Consider the following 25,557-nt stretch of genomic DNA (forward strand, 5'->3'; position numbering starts at 1 on the left):
GGGCTGGGAGGCCCCTGCCATTGTAAGAATCAGACCACCTCCAGGAATCCTTAGAGGAAGTAGAGAGGAGCTGACAGGTCATGCCTGCCAGAACCCACAGATGGAAGGACGTGTTGAGCCTCCTTGGCCCACTAGAGAGAAGACCCTACTTTCTAAATCCCCCAGCCCCCCAGCCTGCGTTGGACTCCGCCTGCAGTGGTGAGAAGTGATAACCTCTAACTTCCTTCTTTTCTAGGCCTCCCTTGACTCTATGCAGTCTTGGGAAGTCAGGAGTTTAAAAACTTGAATGCGTTTTTATCTACTTCCTGTGAATTTGAATCTCCGTGGAGAGCCACTCATCGAAAGAGAACTATTGCAATGTGAAATCTGTTTCCATCAGACTAATACTTAAATGTTTACATTTATTTACCTTCTGCTCGAAAACAAGTTTTGTTCTAATTAGGCAGAGCTTAAGGACTATAATACATGATGTTTGTTTATAGGTTCGAAGAAAGAATATGGCTGGATGCAGCTCTTGCAGTGGTTATACACACTACGCGGAGGATGTGAGAGGAACTGGGAAACAGACCAGATACAACCTAGATCCGCATCATACCTGTCCTTCCACATCTGAAAGACCAAGGTATGACCACAGTATAAAATCTCATAATTACTCTCAAAGTGAACAGAAGAGTTTTAAGCATGTTAAGTTGGGGGGCGGGGCAGGAGAATAAAACTTAGGGAAGCAAGGACAATGCAGTGTTGCCTGCTTACTCCTTTCACCTCCAGGAGAAAGGAAAGAACACCACTGGTTTTGTGTGTGCTGGAGAAGTATGGGACTCTGTTGTTTTAAGATTTGTTTTTATGTTTGGGTTTTAAGCCCATAAGAACACCAATGAGTTAGATTTTACAGGTATCACAAGGGTAAATATTAAATTGCGGCACTGACTCAGACATGGACAATAAACTCACACTAGCCTATTTAAATAACTATTGTATTTCATTGATTTTATGATGTGCCTTTTTAAAAAAACATTGTACGATCTCTAGAAATCAGTATGCATCTTGCAATCTGTGACATCAGGTTCAATGAAACAGTATTTATGGAGCATATATTATTGAACAAGAAATGACATTAGATGTTGTGGAATATACATGGCCTCTGTCCTCAAATATTTTCCAATGAACTTGCATGACAGCTCATAATAAAGTTTTAAACAGATGCTAGAGCCATGGTTTCCAAACTGTGCCAAGGGACGCTGGGCCACAACAGCTAATGTTTTGTTTGTTTGTTTAATATATATATTTATTTATTTATTTTTGGCTGTGTTGGGTCTTCGTTGCTGTGTGCGGGCTTTCTCTAGTTGAGGCGAGCGGGGGCTACTGTTCGTTGTGGTGCATGGGCTTCTCATTGCGGTGGCTTCTCTTGTTGCAGAGCACGGGCTCTAGGTATGTAGGCTCAGTAGTTGTGGCACACGGGCTCTAGAGCGCAGGCTCAGTAGTTGTGGTGCACAGGCTTAGTTGCTCTGCAGCACGTGGGATCTTCCCGGACCAGGGCTCGAACCTGTGTCCCCTACATTGGCAGGCGGATTCTTAACCACTGCGCCACCAGGGAAGTCCCACAACAGCTAATGTTTAAGCTTTCAAGTGAAATACAGTGATAGTCAACCTCTGTTGGCCTCCACAACTACTAGTTCATTGTGGTTCCACCAGAGGTTCAGGGTATATTGTACTATTGTGTGTGTATGTGTGTGCTATTTTCTTTTTGGTGATGCCATATCTTTTGCAAAGCTGAATTTTTGGCTGTTGTGATTAAAAGCAAGTGCTAGGTGAAAATCAGTGTGGAACAGAAAATGAGAGTGGCAGTGTCCAATCTGATTCCAAGGTATGAGAAGTCGTGTAATGTCCAACAGGTGTACACACCCTCTTTGTAATTCGTGGTTATTTAAGAACAGGATGCAAATGTTCTTTGTACTTCTAATTCATGTGTTATTATTTTTTCAAAGAGCTACTAAATTGTCAGGATAGAAATGCTTATTAGGTTGTTGAGACCGAACCACTTAATAAATGGAATAGAAGGCATTTCTTCTGGCTTAAGGGCTCTGTGAAAAAATGGCTGAGTTCTCCGTGAATCTGTACAAGCTGAAACATAATTATGACTTGCTCAGGGCCACCCTAAAGCAAGGAAAACAAGAAAGTTATTTAAAATTTTGAATTTATCTTTAAATTTAATACTTGCACATAGTAAAACAAAGCAAAAAGATAAAGAACTTTATTATTTTATTTCCTCCATTGACTGCCTTGAAAACTGTATTTTAATTCATTTATTTATCTATACATTTTTGGCTGTGCCACATGGCTTGTGGGATTTTTAGCTCCCTGAACAGGGATTGAACCCGGGCCCCGGCAGTGAAAGCACGGAGTCCTAACCACTGAACCGCCAGGGAATTCCCGAAAACTTTAAATAATACACTTCAATCTCCATTTCCGATTCCACCAACTTTAGGGACTGTCTCCGAACCCACTGTCATGTAAAATGAGGATGTATGGGCCCCAATCTTTCCCTGGTCCTTTCCTCCCGACTTTACCTCTGTACTTCCACCTCTGTCTTCTATACTTTCCACTATCCCGATTTATCACATTTCTATTTTGCTCTGTAATCACATAACGAAATCTCCTGCGTTTTGTCCCTAGGTATAATTTTGAAAGTTAAATGCCAATGAACAGCATTTATATGATGAAGACTCTAACTCTTGTTCCCTTCAGAATCAAGTGGGATGTTAGCTTCACATTTCTGTGGTCCAACACTAGGACCCTGTGTCTTAGTATCAAGAAGTGGAGTCTCTTGGTTCTGAAAATATGTTGTTCAACGTCATTCCACATTTTACTTGACTTCACATTTGGATCATGTCTTTCTCGTAAAGCCTTCCCCACGCGCCCAAGTTATTACGGGTGTACTTCGGAGATACTGTGGGTGCAGCTCTAGAACACCCCAATAAAATGAGTCACATCAATTTTTTGGTTTCCCGGCACATAAAAAAGTTATGTTTTCACTATACTGTGGTCTATTAAGCATGCAATAGCAGTGTGTCTAAACAATGTACATACCTTAATTGAAAAATACTTTATTGCTAAAAAAATGCCAAAACAACTAAAATAGTAACATCAAAGACCAACTGATCACAGATCACTATAACAAATATAATAATGAAAAAGTCTGAAATATTGTGAGAATTACCAAAAGGTGACACAGAGACATGAAGTGAGCAAATGCTGTTGGGAAAATGGCGCCGGTAGACTTGCTCAAGGGAGGGGTGCCACAAATCTTCAATTTGTAAAAAAAAGCAATATCTGTGAAGTGCAGTAAAATGAGGTATGCATGTAACTACAATTGATCCTTATTATGTGCAGTAGTTCTGTTCCATAAAGTAGGCAGGACACTAAATTAGTAAGTAGTAAACAATTGTTCCTGGGGAAACAGGGTTAGGTTGCTGTCAGCCTCTGATCACAACTTTTTCATCAATGGATCAGTACAAAACCTTGTTTGATGTATGTTTCTTTTAACGACACCTTATTTAATATGAATTGTTGATTCATTAATATTGAACTCATGGCCAGCAGCACAATAACTCCTGCTTGAATACAGCTTATCTAACACACATATTTTCTACATAAGGCACAGCTCAGCTTCCTTGTGCTTAGGAACACTAGACAGCACTTCAAGACTACACTTGGGGGCCATTTTATACAGTGAAATCACTAACAGAAAGCACAAAAATGTGAAAAATGTGGCGCTAAACAGACCATGAAAAAGACCCTCGTATGCAGGGTGGGAGATGAAACAGGAAGGCAGAGTGTGGCCTTGTTTGACCTCAGCAGGTAAGGTGTGCAGTGGATGAGTTAGTTTTTTCTGCTCTAAGCCTGTCTTTGAAAGACCACAAAAGCGCCATGAGTATTGATTTTGGGTTACAAATAAATTTCAGTGAGTAGGCAAGTTCGCAAATATGGAATCTGTGAATAATGAGGGTTGACTGTACCTTTTCTCTGTTCTTGTTGACGAAAGAGAAATGTGCCTTCACCATAGTCTAAAAATCACCCAGCTTCTCAGTCACACTGCTCTTTGCAGGGGGCACTTTTTTCCCAGAGACTTTGTTCCTGAAGCCCTCTGAGCTGAGCTCCAGTTTGGAGTGGTTCTTTTACCCAGTGGTCATCTTTCCCAGCTCATCCCTAATGCCTTGGCTTCTTCTTTCTTGGCTTTCTCCCTTGTTTTCCTTTTATCTGCCTCATGTATCCCTTCAGAGACAGTACTGAGAAGTAAATTTTGTTTTCTTACATAAATGGAATTGTCTTTATTGAATGATCTTTGGATTATTATTTGGTAGAGTTTCTAGCATCAAAATTGCTAGCATCAAAATCATTTTGCGGGCTTCCCTGGTGGCGCAGTGGTTGAGAATCCGCCTGCCGATGCAGGAGACACGGGTTCGTGCCCCGGTCCGGGAAGATCCCACATGCCGCGGAGCAACTAAGCCCGTGAGCCATGGCCGCTGAGCCTGTGCGTCCGGAGCCTGTGCTCCGCAACGGGAGAGGCCACAACAGTGAGAGGCCCGCATACCGCAAAAAAAAAAAAAAAAAAAAAAAAAAAAATCATTTTGCTTCAATGTTTTGAAGCCATTGATCCATCATTTCTGGCATCCGGTGTTACAGAGAAGTTTGGTAGCCCCCATCTCCCAAGCTTTAAAATTTTCTCTGTATGTTCTAAAATTTCACAAGGATGTATCTAGGTGTCAGCACTTGATGATAAGCCTGTTCAATTTGAAGACTATTCATAACTCCTGGAATTTTTTTCCTGCCATGTATTTGATTATTTCCTCCCATCTCTTTATTTCTCCCACTTCTCCCTTTACTTGTCTCTTAGTGGGAGGCCTGTAAACCAGGTCTTGGATCTCCTAGATTGCACCTCCAAGTCTCTTAACCCTTTTTTTTAAAGGATTTTTTTTGATATGGACCATTTTAAAAGTCTTTATTAAATGTGTTACAATATTGCTTCTGGGTTTTATTTTTATTTTTTTAATGTTTTGGTTTTTGGTGCAAGGCATGTGGGATCTTAGCTCCTTGACCAGGGATCGAACCCGCACTTCCTGCACTGGAAGGCGAAGTCTCAACCACTGGACTGCCAGGGAAGTCACAAGTCCCTTAATCTTTTCCTTCCGTTTCTCAGTCTTTTTAGTTTTTATTTTGGTAATCATATTGTTAATTTCTGAACATTCTTCTTGTTCTCTGATTGTTTTCATAGCATCCTGTTCTTTTATGAATGCACCATGTCTTCCAATCTCTCTGAAACTAGTTGGGATGTGTTTACATCATCTTCTTTCTCTAAATTATTTTATCCAGTCAGTTGTCCTATTTATTTATTTTCATCTTTTTCATGTTGGCTTTCCTTACATGTCTGGTGATCTTTGGTCATGCATTCATATTTAAGAATGAAAGACAACGTTGCTTATTACAGGCAGATGGGATAGAAAAGCTTTCCTCAGATACTGTTTGGTAGGCATGGTTCCTGTTTGGGACCTCTGGGTACATGTGCAGGGCATGCCAATTAGCAGGCATCACCTTAGGGTCCCTGGTTAGGAACTGAGAGCCCCCAAATGCCAGAATGAGGGAGTTTTACTTGGTAGAGCCAGACCCATCCTCCAAATTCTAGACCTGCCCCATAGTTGTTCAATTTCTTTAGAGAAGAAACCTCAGATCATTAGTTTGGAGGATAAATGCCAGGTTTGCAGAAGCTCTACTAGGAGTAGGGGAGGGAGAGAGGCCAATTCACCTGGCTGTTCTGGAGACAGACCTTCAATGACTCCCCATTTTTCATCCTGCTCACCTTCAGGGCAGCTCCCTCCTGCTTTTATTCTTAGCTGTGGCTCTTCCTGTGATGCCATCCACATGTTCCTATGTACTTTCAGTCATAGAAAGAAATTTGCTGAAATCTCCCATTTGCTGATGACTGTCACCAGCCCCTGCCCCTTTGTTGTGAAGTGTTTTATTTTCTTTGTAAGTTTTTACCATTATTTCTGTGGGCTCTAGAGAAGGAAAGCTCATGAGCTCAGAGTCCATCATTTAGAACTGGAAACCAAAAGTGTGACTTTAATTTAACATCTTAACAATCATCATTTGGGAATCAGCCTAGTAAGTACACTAGTAAAAGGAAAAGTTCAGGTGTTTTGTAATTGAGTAAGAATGTCATATTGAAGAATTTAGATTACCAGGTGAGTCACTGGAAACTAACTGGTCCTGAGATAATTGAGAAATATAAAATTTCATATCAAGAGACTGTATAAGACTCACTAATAGAATCAGACCCTGAGTGTGTCTGTATTTGCATAATTATAGCATATGGGATTCCTATAAACAATATTTAAAACTACACTGTAATCCCAGATGGGAGGAGAAGAAAGAAAGGAAACATCCTAAGCATTTGCCCTTATTCAATGAATTGCTCTTGGTGAGAAACAGCAAACTTAATACACCGATTGCCTTCATGAAAAGACAAAATAATCTGGTTTCTTTAGACTACTATCTTCCTTTAATTTAAATAAGTTCTTACTCAAGCATAAACAGCTGATAAAGAGTAAACTAATTTTTATGCCTCAAACAACTTCTTGAAGTTTTTATTATATGCAAACTGAAGAGGAACAAGGCAAAGGTAGCCAACTGGCAAGATGGTCCATTAGCAGCCGCCAGCAATCCCGATTTAAATGACCATTTTTTTTCTGCCACCAAGCTTTTGCAAAGTGTCTTTTAAAAAGAGAGAGCAGTCGACACTTGAGATCTGGAGCAATAATTATAGGCCAGTGTGTCACAGGTGAAGTTTGGTTGGGCTGATGAACCACCGTGACGAAGGATCTAGAATTTCAAAACAGCTTATTTAATTTATTTTTTTAATTGGAGTATCATTGCTTTACATAGTTGTGTTAGTTTCTGCTGTACAATGAAGAGAATCAGCTATATGTATATATATACTCTTTTGAGATCATTCCCTTCAGAAGTATATAAATCAAAATGCTTTAATATATACATTATTTTAAATCTAAAGCTAAGAAGTCTTATAGCTTTTTAATGATGGAAATGAATTTTAAAAAACTTTAAATGTTTTCTGTAAGGTTCATAAACATGAAATTCATAGTGTCACCCCCTAATGGATTTGTTTTAAAATTGCTGAAATGTATTCAATTTATTCGTTTTTAATACTTCCCTAATCTGTAGTATTGTGCTTCAGAATATTTAAATTGTAAATACTTATGAAAAAAACAAAGTAGTTCTGCAATGAAGCATCTTTACTTTGTCAGTTCAAAACTATCCTTTGGGAGAATAAAATGAGATGAAATAAAACTAGGTAGGACATAAGGGAATTCAATATAATTATATTAACTACATGTAGAAATATATTTTTAAAGGGTATGAAAAAAGTCTCTTAGGCTCATACCTGATAAAATGCTAACATATTTTGGTGTTACCCTTAATACTGTATTAAAATAATAGAAGTTTATTAGTATTATTTTGTAGCTGTGAAAACCATTTTCAGTAGTCCCAGCTAAATCACTTGCTCTATTACGCTTCCATTTATGAACTCCAAGGGCAAATCATTATTGCACAAGTAATACTTTCCAAATCATTTTCTTCCATGGCCACCTTTAAGTGAATGAGAAGAGTCAATAATCTTATTGTCATATATGTTAAAGCACATTAACAATTTATAACGTAAGAGCTGTATCAAATGCAATTTCATTGAAATGACACTCGGATCAAATTAATCAAGTTAACCAACCATGAACGTTAGAACCAAGCGTTAACTCAATTTATTTAAATTATACTATTGGATTACAAATCATTCCCTTTTAAAAAAGCATTTCAAGTCCTGTCCTGGAATAATCTGGCGGGAAACTCAACTGCCAGCACATTCTTTATCATTCAGAGTCAGAGGATATGTGGCCATCTGGGGGACGCTAGAAGGGCTGGGGAGCAGAGCGCGGGATGTGGAGTAGATTTAGGATATCTGCTGCCACTGCAGCACATGCTGACTTTTTAAGACGTTTTGTCTTTGTTGAACCAGAGCTAAGTTTTGTTTTGCTTTGTTTTTGCTCCTTTGTTATTAGCCTTATGTTATTTTCTAATATAAATATATCTGGCCACCTATGGTACTAGTTGGATGAGAAATGAATATAAATGAATGAATAAAAATACTTTGAGCTCTCTTTGATTCTGAGTTAGCAACGCACCCCAGAAGAAAATGAACCGGTTTGCCTTCCTGAATCTATTTATTCACAGAAAACATAATAAAAACAAAACTGTTCGCTGGATCCAGCCGGCTTTCGTCTTTTTGCTCTTTTGAGAATTAACAAATCGGAACAGTGGACAAGCTATCCTGTTTCCTTAAAATCGAATAGCTTCAAATTAATAGTGAGGTGTATTGTTTTACAATGATCTGTCTTGCTGCCCTGAGCAGGGGACTAGCTTTGAACCAAGATGAGCTGCTCAGGGAGAGCGAGGGGATGTGGCAGCTCCCTTTGGCAGTGGGTGAGTGGACCAGTACCAGTCGGTGGGTGGGCTGCAGCCACTGGTGCTGCCTGACCCACCAGGGGCTCCCAGAGATATCTATGACTGCTGGGCCAGCTGCGGGCTCTCAAAGCTAGAGCAGACTGTGTGCTGAGCAGAAGCATCTGCCCTGGAACCACTCTTCCGCCATCCCTCCCCCTGCCTGCCCCTCCCCACCCTGTTTTCCTTACTGTCAGTGCTAAGGCAGTGGCTGCCCTGCGGGGACCAGTGGCTGGGGGCTGTTGCTTCAGTTGCAGTGTTCTGTGCTGGTGACAGGCAGTGTTGCTCCCTGGTCAGAGCTGTGAGGGTGCATGTTGTATCACCTGCACCAGGTAAGGGCAACGGCCAGCCTCTGTAGGGTGCATCATGGTGGGAGAATGGAAGGTACAGTGGACGGAGGAGGGGAGGATATAGTTCCTCATCAACCAGCTGCGGCCCTTAGGCAAATCAGCTGACTTTTCAGAACCTTCCTTTTGCTCAAACAAAGCCTTTCAGAAGCTCTAATACGCATAACACACAGAAGGAGGGGGAGTTATGCTGGTTGGAGTGGGGAAGGCCTGGGAAGCTTGATGGCTTGGTCCCCACCCTTTCCTGCTTTGGGCCTCTGGGCCCTGTGGTGCTCCACTGGAGAACCATGGCACCAGCTGACCTCTGAGGTCCTTTCTGACCTAAAAGTTGCTGCTACTCTAGGAAGATGCTCAAAATGTCACTCCTTCTGAGCCCCGAGCCTCCATCTGTTACTTCCTTCATAGAGATGGAACAATCAGGTAGAATTAAATCACATGCCGGTGATCTTTCCTTCAAAGTCACTATTTCATCACCCATGATAACAACAGGAAAGAAAAAGTGGGCCTGAAAAACTGCTTTACTTTGTTTATGGCCTGCCTCTTCTCCACCCCAAGACAATGATAACATTATTTACTAAAGAACAGCAGAGGTGAAAATCCAGTTTAGAAGCAAGGGGGCAATGATGACCACCTCACTGAAATTCTGGAAAACTGGTCAATTTGGAAGTTTAGCGCTCTGGTGGGGAACCCAGTGAATTATTGTCTGATCTAAAAGTTTATGTTGTGTATGGTATGAGCTATTGGAATTTACCTTTTCATAGTCTACCACCACTATTTACTGTAATGGTTTTATTGAGCAGTGAAGGCAGCAAAAATACAACTTACGCAGTTCTGTGTATGAACCATTACTGCTGCCAGGCCAGTGAACACAGGGCCTGGGATTTCCTGGAAAAGTTTGACTTCATTTTGTTATATTTTTGTCCTGTTGTCATGGAAATAACCCACATTTAGGCATCGAAACTATATCATCAGGACTACCTCTCATATCCAGAAACGATCTCCAAACCTTTGGTCAGACCATGTACTGCAATTTTGACCTAAACAATACGGTCACTGTAGCTTATTCTTGTGGCATCACAGAATCAGCTGAAATAAGCGTCCCTGTACGAGGCTGGTGGTCGTACGCCTGTTTCCACACATGTTCTGTCAAAGCATGGGAATTTTGACTTGAATTACTTACTCCATTCCAAGTCCAAATTGGCAAAGCCAGTCAAATAAATTGGGCAAAGTATGATGGATGGTGAGATGGATAAATGAACAATAAAGGCTTCAGAGAAACCACCAAATTTATCTTATGTAATACTTTGTGACAAGACAGTTTAAAGTACAGTGTGATGTGGCTCAATCTGATGCTCTTTAATCTTTTATTGACATAGGTAAAATAGTGATGCAAACAGGAGTTTAAAAAGAAAATCTGCATACACTAGTGTTAAAATGAACATAATCTGAGAATCACTGGAACGCCAGCACCTCCTGTTCCGCCACATGCACATGAGGATGTGGGGCCGTGGAGTTAGGCTGCCTCGGTGGGAGTCCTAAATCTACCACCCACCAGTTGTGTGGTGACCTTGGGCACATTTTAACCTCTCTCTTCGCTTCTGTAAGATGGGTATAACAACCGTGCCTACCTATAGGGCTGTCGTAAGAATGATAAGCATTGATACCTTTGAAGGGCTTGGAACAGTACCTGGGAAGCAGTAAGGCATTTAGTAAACATTAGCTACTATGACTTATTTCCACAAAAGAAAGTTTTAGAGTCTATTTTCACAGAATGCAGGGAAAGATTTTAATTCAAAAGTGACTATTATAATGCTGTAGTGCTGGATTTGTGTATAACATGAGGCTTAAAACTCAGTGATGTCTTTCTGCTTCTCTCATTGGTCTTAGGAGGCAATGGAAAGGGGTGGAAAAGACATAGTCCTGGGAAAACACTAAGAGCCACATACTCTACAGCAAATACTTTTGTTTTTCCCAAGGCTGGGCACTTTGGGCCCCTCTTGTTCTAATCCCATATTCCCCACCTTCCATCTGCCTGGGAACCCATAATTATCGCAATGTTAGACCCATAGGATTTCACAAAATCATAATCTAAGACTGAAAAGGACCTGAGTGATCTGTCATTTAGACCACTCCTGCCCAATTTTAGCCACAATAAAAGTCAGGGGTTGTGGTCATTGAACGACTTGTCCATGGCTACACGGGGACTGGGTGAGATCAGACCCAGTCCCCTCACCCCCACTTCTGGAACCCGGGTCTGGGGCTGTTTCTCTTATACTTTGTTGTATGTTTCATCCCCACTGGCACCTAGCATAGTATTACGTGCACATTTGACATTCAAAAAATATTCCTCAAATGAGTGAATGAATAAGTGAAACCAACCTTAAATATGTGTTTTGAAAGTACTTTGGAGTTCCTTTTGTCATATTTGGGGCGGGGGGAATGAATTATCTTCTCAAACACTTTTTCCTCCAACCTAATTCCCAATATGTATACCATTGTGCATCTAGGGGAAAACCAATCCCCCGTCCTCATGTTTCCACTACATTCTTTTTAAAAATACCACCTTCCAATACCATTGTTAGAACTCATGTCCTCATTTTTTCCTTCTAAATCTAACTTAAGATATTCATAGAATCATAGTGATGAAAGCAATTGTGACCTGTTCATTTAGTTCACTCCCCAGTCTGAACCTGGGCAGGGCAGGCCAGGACTCAGGGGACGCACATCATCGTGCTGAGCAAAGAGGAGGTGCTAGCTAGAGCCTGGTGTCTGCAACAGGCTTCCTTCGGCCTGCCTTGTCTCCTCTTCCCCTTTCCCTCCAAATCCTGCTACGTTCCCTGTGAAGCCTCGCCCAAGCCTTCCCATCCAGCTTAGAATTCTCTTCTTCCTTTAAAAACTGTCATAGCATTTTCATTATGGCTTTTATTACACATTATCAATCACTTTTAAATTAATTGTGTTTAGTTATCCAAGCAACATATAAATTAATCCAAGTTGTAAAATTTCAAATATTATAACGACAGTTATGGATGGGTATGATTAATATGATTAAACTCCTCCAAGATGCATCTAATTCTTGTTTCTTTTAGTGGGTGTCTTGTTCTACACCGGTCCTATCCATTTTTACTTATAGAAATTCATAGTTTTATTTTGTTTTTCCAAAAATGGTACCATTCAATATGTTTTCGGTAATTTGCTTTTTTCGTTAATAATGCATCTCAATGACCTTTCTGTCTTATTAATGATATAGACTTAACTTCATTCTTTTTAACTTCTTCCTAATTTTCCAGAAGATGTACCAGAGTTTATTTAGCCATTCTCTATTGATGGCCATTAGGGTTGTTTTCAATTTCAGAATTACCAAAACTCTGCCATGGAAGGGAATCACATAATCTGTGTACACGCCTGCCTACTTCTCTAGGGTACATACCAAGAAATGGAATTGCTGGGTCACACAGAATGTGCACATTATTAATTTTAACAGTGCCAAACTGCCCTCCAAGTTGGCTATATTAATTTACACACCTGTCAGCAATATATAAAAGTACCCGTTTTCCCACTAGTTTGCCAATCTTAATCACTTTTCCCCTTCTTTTACCTTCCTATATATTTTATTTCCTGGATTTGGGGGGGTGTAAGCTCTCTGAGAGTAGGGCCCATGATGTCCCCATATTTGCATTTCTTCCCCCATCCAGAGGGGTTTAAAAATTGGTGCTCCATAAACACCTGTCGAATGATCTCTAACCATACGTTTTTCATTCATCTCTGGGCAGTACACACTTTTCAGAAGCATTTACCAAGACAGCATCTAACTTTGAGAATGAAAAACATTCTAAGAAAGTTGGTTGATATTTTTTGCACATTCCTCCCGCTGAACAAGTTACAGATATCTTTCATTTAAAGTTGCCTAAGACAGGATTCTCTTCTGCCTTGCTGGCAGGGGGCAGTGAAAACAGACCTGGTTATCTCAGACAATAGCTAGCAGCGTGTCCCACCCACTGGGAAACAGCAGACCAAAGGCGCCTCAGAATCCCTGGGAACTAGACAGAAGATGGAATGGTGAAGGAGAAGGGTCACAATCTTTGGAACATTCTGGATCTAAGAAGGTAAATTCTTTTATAGAGTTTTGAAATAGAGGAAACCATTAATAATGTCTAAAGCATGGCAATAAATGGATCCAGGTGAGGAGGAACTGTGACAGGGTAGGAAAAACTGAAGTGAAGAACTGGGCATAAGGAAATTTGGATACAGGAAATAGGGGTTTTAAAGGTGTGAATTACGTGATTCAAGAGAAACACTTCCTCCAGGCCTTTATTTATTTATATGATAATCTTGGGCTAAAACAGTTCTAAAAATGCACGAGTGTACTTCCAAATCTTGGCGCTCTGAACATTTATTTGAAAATAAGAAGGGTTTTCCAAAGGGATAAGAGATAACTTTCAGCTAAATATGAAAGAATTGAGAATTACGTTAGCTTGGTTTGTGTTTCACAAAAGAACTGCTCCTAAATAAGAAACATAAAGGAAGACACATGTTCGCTCTTAATAATGTTTCTTTTTCTCTCACCTACTGAACCGTTTCAATAGCAACTGCGCAGCCCAGTGAGGGTACAATCGCATTTCGACACAAACAAATGATAAGTGAGGAAACCATTTGCCGTGCTGGACCGATTGGGGAATGGCCCCCTGAGGCTGGACCGATACACCTCAGTTCATTAGCTCTGTTGGAAAACCCAAACTGCCCTTACTTTACCATCAGGGCCTCGGGGCTGTGGTCCCCGCTGCACTCCCTTAACCAGACATGGACCCGCGGTTTGGTTTCTCGGCTCATCTCTTTTTGCCCCTTTCATCCCTTCTCCCACCCTGGGGCCGTTGCCAATAAACCCAGCAGTGACCGGGCCTAAACCAAGCCTGCTGTGGCCCATTTTTGGCCAGGAACAATCAGAGTCTGGAAACTACTGGAGGAGGAGGCGCATTTGGCCCTTTGGGGGCTCAGTGCCCTTCTGGCCACTGTTGTGTGGAACAAAGAGGGCAGGAGCGGAGGGCGCCCCCAGGAGGAATGGCGGGGAAAGACATCCGTGGGCGCGATTCAGGAGGCGGGCGAGGCTGAAACTAGGGTGCTCCCGGAGAGCGAGTTAGGCGCCCGGGGAAGCATGGCTGGTCCCCGCCCGCTGCGCCCCGCACGCGATTCGCCCCGCATCCGGCGGCCGGCGCAGCCCTTTCCTGCGTCGCAGCCTCTTTACTTTTCTTCCTCCCCCCTCCGATTATTATTACTATTCTTTCCCGCGCAAAGCGGGAACCCGGGACTGCCCAACCGAGCGGCGGAGGGGCCGCCATTTCCCCGGGAAAGCTCAGCGCGCGTCGGCACCGAGCGCCCCGGAAAGGGAACCAGAGGGGAGTGCCCGGCCCCGAACCCTCCTCCGCGCCGGCCGGGAACTCAAAGCCTCCCGCGGCGCCCCGCTCACCGCGCACCAGCCCCCGACCCACGCCTCCGCCGCCCGCGTCCCCGGCCTGACCTTCTCCGGCGCGGCCCACCCCCGGACCCCGGTCCCTTCCCTCCTCCCGGCGCCTCCGCGCCCCTTCCATTGTCAGCCCGGAGCAGCCGGCACCCGACCTGGGCACCCTCTGAGGCCCCCAGAGCGGCCCTGCCCGGGCTCTCTCGGCCCCTGCGCAGACCACCGCCCCGGACCAGTCCCCCTCGGCGGCCGGGCGCCTCCCTTCTCCCCCTCTGCGCCCCCAACGCCGCATCTCCAGGAGCCCTCCGCTCCCTCGGGACAGCCTCGCCCGGGGCTCGCGGCTGGACCCCGCATCCCTCCTCCTTCCCTCAACGCCCAACATGCCCCCGGCTCCTCGCCGGCCACAGGAATTTTACCGCTTCTTTAGCAAACGCCCCCCCCCTTTATTTCCTGAGGAGGCAAGTTGGGCAGCTTGATTTATTAATTTGTCTTTCTTTATTTTCTTTTTTTGTGTGTGGGGAGGGTCGGCTCTCTGGGGAGCGCCCGCAGGGGCTGGGCGGTGAGGAGGGGCAGGGGTTCTCTCCAGCCCCTGCACTGCCCCCGCGGCGCGTTTTGTTTCCAGACCCCGAAGCCCCCTGAACAATAATGCCACCGCCATGGCGGGCTCACCTGGTGCTGTGCCGCCTGCTCCGGGCGCCCGGTGCCCTCCGCGCGCCGCTCCCAGGGCGCAGGTTCGGCCCGCGCGGCGCCGGTGCCGGGCAGGACTCTTTGCCTTTCTTTGGGTTCTATCTGTGCGTGTCAATGGCGGCAAGCGGCAGTTCTCCGGGCCGCGGATAGTAGCGGGGGGAGGAGGAGGAGGGAGAAGGGATTGCTCCTTCTCCACATAACCACCTCTAGGAGGAGTCGCTCAGCCTCATCCCCCGCCAGCCCAGGCTCCGCGACGGGTCCTGGGCTTTCGGTGGGGCTTGATGAGCTATTGTCCTTCAGGAGCATTAATGATGAAACCGCGCGGCCTCCGCGTCGCTGGCGGATCCGCTGGGTGCGCTGAGGGCCACTTGCTAAGATGAGGCTTTCCCCAGAGCTGGGGACAGAGGCGCTATGGTCACGATCCAGAGTCTCCTGTTAGCAGGATCCACCTTTGGTGGAAGGCGGCGTGGGCGTTCATCCGGCAGTTCTAGGGAGAGCCTTAGAAGGTGAAAGGGAAAAAAATGCCCCCTTCGATGGTCTCGTGTCCTTAAATAATAATAAGTACATTAACGATTGTGTCCACCACTGGGACGATAGCATAGCATAGGGTGGCCATAGCCATGACAACTGAGAATTTATATCCATGCCTGCATCTTAGCTTTTTATAAATTAAGACAGAATCCAGTGTTGCATGTTCTTTGGAGTAGCAGATGTTTGTTTTCATGGGTAAGACTGTGTGCATGGACATAATTTTTAATTCAGTTGCTTTACAGTGTGTTAGTTTGTAATCTCAGTGGGTATTAAGACTGGCACGAAGCTATTGTTTTAAGGATTTCTATTAGTTTCTGGAAAAAATATTTTTATAGAGGTGTGGTGGACAATATCAGGTGTGAAAATGGGGTTAGTAGTTGCTCTGTTCTACTGGAAGCCAGTGCTGTCCTTTGTAACTCTAGATGTTGGCCAGGGCTTCATGGCTGTGTGTTGGGGGGGTGAGTCAAAGGAATTTATTTCAGCGGGAAATGCTAACTTGCTATGGGCCATCCATGCTTCCTCTGATCTCCTGCTCAGTGAGTCAAAGGACTAACAAAAGGAGAGGCAAATTTTTGATGTCTTCACAAAAGAGAAACCCACAGCAAAACACAGTTCTCCAGCATTGGCCAAATAGATGCATTTCAAAGCCTCTTCCATTTGGCAATATTATGTGTATTTACGCCTATAAACTTATAAATGTTTAGGCAATGGGGAAACTTGGGGTGACTAAGAGCCTCCAATAGACTAAGTCCACTCTCCTCTGGATTTATACTATTTAATCAGGGCTGTTGATGGAATTAGTAGATGGCACATTAGACTGGGTGCATGTCAAAGTGTTTCTGAGCAATCATTTGACTTCCCAAAAGATTATGGATAAAGGTACAAATAAACCTCTCTGTTTAAATCTCATATGGCTTCTCAAAGTCTCCTGGGCCCAAAGGTCTCCATTCATTGGGACTTCCTTCACTCGCCTTCCTACTCTTTTTTTTTGTTTGTTTGCCTTACTGTGTGGCATGTGGGATCTTAGTTCCCCAACCAGGGATTAAAGCCGCGCCCCCTGCATTGGAAGCGTTGCATCTTAACCAGTGGACCGCCAGGGAAGTCCTGTCCTTTGTCTTTGCAGGCACTTTACAGGTCAGCAATCTAGTCAGGATGAAGTCCTCTTTTCCCAAGACATATATTTATACGGTTTTAAATGATCCCCTGAGGCATCTCATAATGGTTTTGATTTCCCCTTCTTAGAGGAAGCGCCTATCTCCCTTCTTATATAGATTTCTGATGCCCATTCTAGATCAGAAATAACCTCCAGGCCAACATTCAAGAGGGCTCAGGAGCCTTCTGGGAGTGCTTGAAAAATCCTCCTATCCTGTGACCCAATCAGCCAGGCTGACTGAGATAGAGTTGAATAATTCATCAATATATATTAGATTCACATTCTCCCTGTAACTTCCCAATAAAAATGGTACTCATGGTCATTTTTATGTGGATTTTATGTAACTCGTTTCATCCTAGCATTTTATTATATGCTCTTCCTGAGAAAGGCTGGGTCTAAGAAATTTACTAGTCAGAATTTTTCCCCTTTCATACTGGTTGGTTCCTTCAAATAGATGATGTAGTTGAAATTCAGAGAAGGGAATGTCAGCTTCATAATACTCTGGTTCTTGGAATAGAAGAGATCACAGAGTTCGCTTGGTCAAACCCTTTATGTGGTAGGAAAATAATCTGGTGTTCAGGAGATATAAGGGACAAATATGCAACCTGATATGCAGATCTAGTTAAATTATCTATATTTAATATTGAACACTTAGCACATGAACAGAAATTTAACACTGAGATAATATTGTATAGTTAAAATACATTTGAAGTAGTCAACATGATTATAAGTTCATCAAGAATCTTGAGTTCTGTGGTGGCCCCCAGCTCAGGGAGCCCCTGACAAGCTGAATAATAAATACTGTTAATAAGAGCTTACACTTATTTAATGCTTACTTTGTGCATTGTGCTTTACCATTACTAACTCATTTAATCCTGACAACAACTCTATAGGGTGGGCACTATTTTCTCCTTTTTACAGGTGTAGAAACTGAGGCAGCGAGTGGGTGAGAAAGTTGCCCATAGCTACAGTTAGGAAGTGGCACCCTCATATTCTTAATTCACTGTTACTGTGGTTGGGGTGTGCATTTGCTTTAAGTAAAGGAATTTTGTGATTGGTCACAAGGTGGAAAGTCTCTTGGACCATTCCCAATACATATCCTCAAGGAGTCAGTGGAAAGCTGATTACAGTAGGTTTGGTTGATTACCATTGCAATGAAAATATTTTCTTAACCCTTGACCTGTATGTGTGCATGATATTATGAATAAACGTATTGATTGTGAGTTGACTCCATTAGCGACAAGGATGTCTCATAAACATTTTATTGAGATGCAGGATGAACTGCTTCTTTACTTAGAGACAGGCATGTAGCATGATTTAGAGATGAAAAAATATGAATTAGCCGTGCAACTAGATTCATATTCTGTTGGATCTACTAGTAATTCATCCACAAACTCATCTATTTTAAAAATAGCTTTGATTTTTGCCCGCCAAAACCTTTTTACTTTTTCATAATCCAAATTTATGATGTTGTGTGAATTGAGTGGGTTTTTATTTTCCATGATTAGTTCTAATCTGGTTTATGACACTTATTATAATTCGTGATCATTTTACTCTTCTGAGATCTTGCTTTGCCATTACCCTATTAATTTCCTGACCTCATCCTCTTCTAGAAGGCTATGTCATGTAGGTATATATTTATATCTGACATATATAAGTATATGAGTATAAGATTTATATGTGCAGATTAATTTCATTTGAGAATTCTGATCTCCTTTGAAGTAACCTGAGATTCCCTGGGACTGTCATAAAAACAGATGGAAATCATTCGTTTAAGCTCTTCTTTGAATGTAAGTTAGGCAATTCTAGACCGCGTATTAATTCCATCAAGGCACCAACTGGCATAACTCTAAATAGCAACTTGGGAGCCTGAGGTTGTGAATACCCACAAAGCACCAAGTTAAACAGTACCCCGCTATTCTTAGAGATAAACACAGCTTCTAAATGTACCTTATAGCCTGGAAAATATTAGGCAATCTGACTTTAAAATTTTTTATTAGCTAGAAAAATGCTTAGTCTTTCCTGTTGTTATATTTTGAATAGTGCACATGATTAATGTTAAACATTTATTTCCTTGATCTGAACTGGTGGCTTTCAGATCTTAATAATTTATGGAAGTGAATAAATATCCTTAAAGAAAGGGCACATAGGCAATCACTGTGCCAACAAAGCCCATTCTTGGTATCTCTGGCTAAAATGAACATCTTCGTCCCCTAACGAGAAACATTTTACTGTTTCTGATTCTCAAAATCAACAACAAAATATGTCCTTTATTTTTGTTTTTGCCCGTGCTGTCCGGCTTGTGGGATCTCAGTTCCCTGCCCGGGCCACGGCAGTGAAAGTGCTGAGTCCTAACCACTGGACCGCCGGGGAATTCCCCAAATATGTCCTTTTTGACACTATGTCCTGACCCTTTGGTTCTGGGAAAGGGGATTTACATGAGTGTGTGTGTGTGTGTGTGTGTGTGTGTATAGAGGCATATCTATGTATATACATCTACATATGAACGAATAAATATTTGGTGTGTGTTACACGTGTGTACATTGTAAGATGTGTAGTCACTGAGATTGCTGTAGGCTCAGAGTTAAGCCTGATTTGGATTTTAAAGGAAACTACCAAATGTTTAGCATTTAACTGATGAACTATATTGTAAAGGAAAATGAAATATTTCAGTTTTTAAGGGAAATACATTGTCAGCCCCAATTATTCAGAGTTGTAGTTAGGAAAATAAGGCACGTAATGTCATTAAGTTTAATGGAAACAGAACCCCGAGCGAAGGGGAGTGTGCCAGTTGGTATCTTGCTCTGTTCAGTGCCGGAGCTCTCTGGGAGATCATCCCAATACTTCCAGGCAGAGCTCTTTACGACAATTGTGATGGGAAGTGGCAGCATGCATCTAGAGACTTTGGACCTTAGCATCTGTGTTGGGAGATCTGTGCAATGTGCCCTCAAACCTAAATGAAATTGCTCTTTACAATTTAAACCCATTCTAGAGAATGGGGGCACTGATTTTACAAATGCACAAAAGCAGAATACCGTCGTAAAACTATAATTTATTTATACAAATGGTGTGTTTTTACAAAGGCCATCTGTCGGTTGACTCTCTGATCTAAAACAAATCTGTTTGTTCCCCAGAAGAAATAACATGTCTGTTGAAAAAGGATTTATGGACGACAGGCTGCCCAATCCACCAGCCATTGGTATAATAGTAACTATTTATGATATATTTACTTCTAAGGGAGTGCTGTGAGTGGAAACTATTACTTGTGAAGTATGGTAATTAATTTTTCATTACCTCAAAGCCAAGAAATGGAGCTCAGTTGCATTTATTAAGATTGCTGCATGAGAAACATGTTTCTTCTGGAAAAAGAATATAAAATAAAAGCATGATAGGACCATGGGCTTGAACTCAAGCCCTGGATTTGGTTTTGGAGGACAAGAAGACAAATTGCTATTGAATGACCCTGGCCACTTGATCTCTAGGCACCACTGATAGCCCATATTGAAAATTAGATCCTACCATTAATACCAAAAGAAAAGAGGACTCTAGCCTGGGAGAAACAGAAATGGAAGAGAAGGGAAGACCCCTGTCTCCATCCTCCTACACAAGAGATACTCCAGTGAATATTTATTCATATTTTAATAATTATTTTGGAATGGAATCTAATATTTCTTAATAAGTACCCTTTTTAAGAAACTGGGCTAGGTCACATGAGAGGTACAGAGAGGCATGTTTTCTTCTCTGAAGAAACTTGCCATCTACCTGATAACTCAGAGCATGGTGATAGATCTAGAAATCACCTTGACATTATCAATGAAAAGTGGTTAACCAGAGTCAGTGGTTATCTTATCTCTGAACCCCTTTCTTAAGTTAATATCGATTATATTTTGGTTTTCCAAAGTATTCATAAAATTAGCTAAACCAAGTTCTTGCCCCAAATATTCCATTTTATTTATTTTTATTTATTGTTATTTTTCAGACATTAAAAAAAATATATAATACTTGAATATGACACACAAAAAAGTACAAAGGTAGACGGTCCAAGGGGTCCTTACTCCTTGTCCCCCAGGCAGCCAGTTGCACTTCCCAAGGTAACCAAAGTTAAGTTACTTTTGTGTCCTTCCAAGCACCACTTTTCTCCTGGATTTCTTTTTGTGGACAGAGGTCTTATTTGTCTTTTAAGGGACTCTGGAGAGAGAAGTCTTAATATTCAAACCCCAAAGGGGACAGATTCTACAACAGCACATTAACTCCTCTCTGTTAAGATCTTGGGCAGAAGAGTGGACACAGGTTCAGAGGCAAGATGTTGGTAAACGTAACTACGGGGATTTTCTGCTGGTGCAACAAAGTGCAAGTCCCCCTCCCCTTTAGATCTAGGAAAATCCTCACATGATGTAAGTCAAAACCCAGAGACAAGGCTGGCACTGAAATACGTTGTGTCTCTCAGGCTGACAGTCCAGGATCCCAGCTCTGAAGATAGGAAGACCCTCCCCTACCTCTTGATTAATCCTTGAAGGTGCCTGGATGCCATTCCACTTTATTTCCCATGAATACCTCCCAGTAGTGGGGCTAGAGAGGAAGTGGGCCCTGCCACAGAACCCCCATTAAGTAGACAAGTCTCCCAGGACAGTTGGATTGAGCCTGTCTGCCCCGAAGATCCACACTTCAAAGCACATCAGAAATGATGAGGTGGTTGGATCAGATCACATCCAAGGTCATGTCTGCTTGGGATCTCTCCAGCCTGGGGCTCATGAACAGAGTTGATTTCAGCTGGGGCTGCTGCTCTCTGGTTTGGGCTGCCAACCTTCCCATTTGGAGGCTGGGTCTCAGCTCAGCCCTGGGGGGATCTGAGGGTAGTGGACCAGGGCACAGCATGTCCCTGGAGCCTGCATAGGCAGGAGGTTGATTCAGCCAAGGCACTCTAGAAGCATGAGCTTCAGGGACAGTGGGGATGGGGCAGCTCATGGCTTCCTGCAGCCATTTAGCTATGGCCTCCTGAGGTCTGGTTCTTAGCAGCCCTCATGTTGCCCCTCCCCCACCCTTATAGAGGAATTCCACTCTTGGGCCTCAACACAACACTTCCTGCCTCACTTAAGTATTCCTTCCATTTCCTTTGGGTTGCAGAAGAGTATCAGAGTGAAAAGGAAGAGAGTTCATGCCAAAGGAGACTCAGCCACTCACACCTTCGCTACCCATAGAAATTTCAACCGCTGTTTCTTTCCCTCCCTCCCTCTCTCCTTCCTTCCTTCCTTTCCTCCTTCTGTTTTCCTCCTTGAAAATTCTTAGCTTGAGTTCTTGAACACATAAAAGTCCACGGAGCGCTGTTGAGCTCTTGGAAGATACTGAGGCTGTGGGATGTTTTGTGTGTGTGTGCGTTTCTGTTGAGAAGATCCTTCTCATTTGTTGGCAGCATCTCACAGGGATTTCTGCGACAAAAGATAGCTGCCCACTGAGTCTTCTCTCACCCTGGGCTCCTACCCTCCCCAGCCAGTTCTGGTTCCTCTGCTACATGCTCTCAGAAAACTTCACTCCTCCCTTTAGAGCATACATTGACAAATTTTTCTGTAAAGGGACAGATAGTAAATATTTTAGGCTTGTGGAGTATATTATGTAGGTACTTATATAGCAAGAGAGAACAATTTCCACAACTTTTTATTAATACAATTCTAAATATAATAATGGGATATGGTTTCTTGTAATACACGTCTACTAATGAGAAGAATGGAATTCTATTTTAGGGGTGGTAACATTTCTCCTCCTCCTTCCTCTCCTTCCCCTCCTCCCCTTACCCTTCTTCTTTTTCCTCTTCCCCTTCTCCTCCTCCTTCTTCTCTGAGACATTCCTCTTGGATCTCTCTCTTTGCACACTCCAGGCCGTACAGGTTGCTTTCTAGGAATGCTACCTATTTATATGAGGGATTTACCTCTTCCACCCCCTTGACTCTTCTTTTTTTTAAAAAATTTTAATTAATTAATTAGGTTTTGGCTGCGTTGGGTCTTTGTTGCTGCGTGCAGGCTTTCTCTAGTTGAGAGCAGGGTGTTACTCTTCGTTGTTGTGCGTGGGCTTCTCATTGTGGTGGCTTCTCTTGTTGCGGAGCACAGGCTCTAGGCGCAGGCTTCAGTAGTTGTGGCACTCAAGCTCAGCAGTTGTGGTGCACGGGCTTAGTTGCTCCGCGGCATGTGGGATCTTCCCGGACCAGGGCTCGAACCTGTGTTCCCTGCATTGGCAGGTGGATTCTTAACCACTGTGCCACCAGGGAAGTCCCACCCCCTTGACTCTTTCTTTCACCCCTTTTGTGTGTTGGATCCACTGTCTTCCTCTTTCTTGGTAGACTTCCTTGTTTTGGTGGGGAACATTTTCCAGGAACTTCCTGAGAAAGGGTGCATAGGGGTAAAAATATTTGCATATCTGAAAATGTCTTTATTCTACTATTACATTTGATAGCTTTCATCTGCGGTCATTTCTCTTACTCTTTTTGTCCTTGAGGGTTTATGTCTGTAAATTCCTTTACTATTATTTCAGTGGAGTTTTGGGAGGGAGTGGAAATAAATACAGATAACAGAGTTAAAATTTCACCTGCTTTTCAATGTCTTTTTCCTTTATTAAACCACTCCCCCCAAAAAGAAATCACCCCAATTTTAGCTAGACTGCATTTCCTAGCTTCCCTTGGAGCTAGATGTGGCTGAGTCATTAAGTTCTGGCCAGTTCTGCATACATTATGTGTGTAACTTCCAAGTCAAGCTCTAAAGGAAAGAGGCAGGTCTTCTTCTTCTGCACCCTTTTGCCTGGAACATGGTTATGGTGGTGAACCATCCTCAGCCTTGCGGCAGAGGGTGACACACGGGGAAGGTTGAGCAATAGGAGAGAAGGAATATAGGTCCCCAACATAGTGGGGCAACTTATCAGCCTGGCCTTCTAATGATCCCTGGTGTGTGGGAGAGAATTACACCTCTATCTTGTTTAAGTCATTGTTAGTAGAGCCTGCATCCTGACTAATCCACTGCATGTTCAATCTGCCATTTTTAACTGGAGGAGATCCTTCATTACATGTGAAATAAATTTCTTCTCTTTTTCATATAAAGGAATTAAAAGGCTCAGAAATGGTAAGCAGTGGAGGAAGAAACACATCTCTCAGTTGGGTGAATAGGTGAACTGTTGTCATATGACCACACTCCTAACTTATTTTCTTTTCATTTACATGGTTCACGGAAGGAAGAATGAGCTTAGAAATGAAAGATATGGTTCTTTTTTTTTTTTTTTTTTGGCCACGTGGCCTGTGGGATTGGGCACTCGGCAGTGAAAACACAGAGTCCTAACCAAGGGACCGCCAGGGAATTCCTGAAAGATTTGGTTTTGGTCCTAGCTCCTCCACTGTGTGACTTCGGAGGTTGTAGAGTCTCTTTGAGTCTTAGTTTCCTCATCTATAAAATGGTAATAATGGTTAAGAATGGGGTGGGGAATTTATCAAATTCTGCTTTTGTAATTATGTCCTTCTATATTTGCTTTAAAGTGAATCTAAAATGAATCTTTAAAATGAATGTTAGGGAATTCCCTGGCCGTCCAGGGGTTAGGACTCGGCACTCTCACTGCCAGAGGCCTGGGTCCCATCCCTGGTTGGAGAACTAAGATGACGCAAGCCCCTCGGCGTGGCCAAATCAAATCAAATCAAATGACAGTTATTTAACATATAAGCTAAATGTATTATAAAATCAGTAACTATTATTTATTGAACATTTTCCATGTGTCTGGGACTACAAAGCATTTTTATAATGGTAATGATGTGAATAATAATAACCCCTTATTGCATGCTTACGATGTGCTGTGAATTATGCTAACTGCTTTATGTGTATTAACTAATATGCTCCTTAAAATAAACATGTATGAATAGTTCCATTATCAACCCACTTTGCAGATGAGGAGAGTGAGACTTACAGAGGTTATGTAACTTGCCTAAGACAAGGATTCACATCTATGTCTAAACCAACTCCCAAGTCTTTTCTTTTTTCTTTATTCCTTTCCACCTTTTCATAAAGTGTTTTATGTGATTTTTTAAAAATTAATTTTTATTGGAGTATAGTTGATTTACAACGTTGTGTTAGTTTCAGGTGTACAGCAAGGTGAATCAGTTATACATGTACATATATCCGCTCTTTTTTACATTCTTTTCCCTTATAAGTCATTACAGAGTATTGTTCCCTGTGCTATACGGTAGGTTCTTATTAGTTATCTATTTTATGTATTATATGATTTTTTTTAAATGAAAAATTAGAACAGGTAGGTAAGATTAGAGAACCACAACTGCACCTTAAGCAAAATTTGCCTCTAACCACGGTCACACATGGCCATGACCCGACTTAGAATCGCGGAAGGGGACGTGGGGTCACCCAATCCAACCTCTCCCCTAGCATAGAAATTCTCCCTGTGACAGCCTGGACAGATGGTCACCCAGCCTCTGTTTTATTTAATACCTCAGTGGCTGAACTTTGACTGCTTTATTAGGCTGCCCGTGCCACTGTTAGGGAACCTCAACAAAGCTGGTTTTCAGACTCCAGCCCCTGTGCGTGCCTGCCTTTGCAGTACGTACGTACGCCGTCTTTGCAACGCCAAAGCTAGCAAGTGGTGGCAAATCTGTCTCTCATCTTCCCGCTTCCCCTCTCCTGCAACCCCATTTGGTAAAGAATTTCACGTAGAAGATGGCATTTGAGCGGAATGTGGAGGACTGCATGGGATTTCTGCAGATGGAGGGGAGAGGAGGCAGAGGCTGCAGGTGGGGCGGGGGCGGGGGCGGGGGCGTGGCCAGTGTCCCAGCCTGGTGGGTC

At 42.7% G+C, this 25,557-nt stretch overlaps 3 protein-coding genes across 7 annotated transcripts in view; 2 read left to right on the forward strand and 1 right to left on the reverse strand.

The window, feature by feature from the left end:
* Positions 1 to 15,530, reverse strand: part of MACROH2A2 (macroH2A.2 histone) — a 53,661-nt gene extending 38,131 nt beyond the window's left edge. For both annotated transcript variants that reach the window (XM_067025471.1, XM_059053272.2), the window contains exon 1: positions 15,037 to 15,530. The gene's annotated coding sequence lies outside the window, so the exon portion shown is untranslated. The remainder of the gene's footprint in view (positions 1 to 15,036) is intronic.
* The window catches only part of TYSND1 (trypsin like peroxisomal matrix peptidase 1), a 1,185,869-nt gene that overhangs the window by 70,766 nt on the left and 1,089,546 nt on the right, over positions 1 to 25,557 (forward strand). The window lies entirely within an intron of this gene.
* AIFM2 (apoptosis inducing factor mitochondria associated 2) overlaps positions 1 to 25,557 on the forward strand; it is a 130,029-nt gene that overhangs the window by 55,293 nt on the left and 49,179 nt on the right. For 3 of the 4 annotated variants that reach the window (XM_067025466.1, XM_067025465.1, XM_067025470.1), the window contains one exon: positions 483 to 622. In XM_067025466.1, the coding sequence (XP_066881567.1) occupies positions 483 to 613 (131 nt within the window). In that variant the 3' untranslated portion in view covers positions 614 to 622. Of the gene's footprint in view, positions 1 to 482; positions 1,038 to 25,557 lie in introns of those variants that run through there. The other variant, XR_010838951.1, reaches the window with a different exon arrangement.

The sequence above is a fragment of the Kogia breviceps genome, chromosome 2, assembly GCF_026419965.1.
Source record: "Kogia breviceps isolate mKogBre1 chromosome 2, mKogBre1 haplotype 1, whole genome shotgun sequence".
NCBI lineage: Eukaryota > Metazoa > Chordata > Mammalia > Artiodactyla > Physeteridae > Kogia > Kogia breviceps.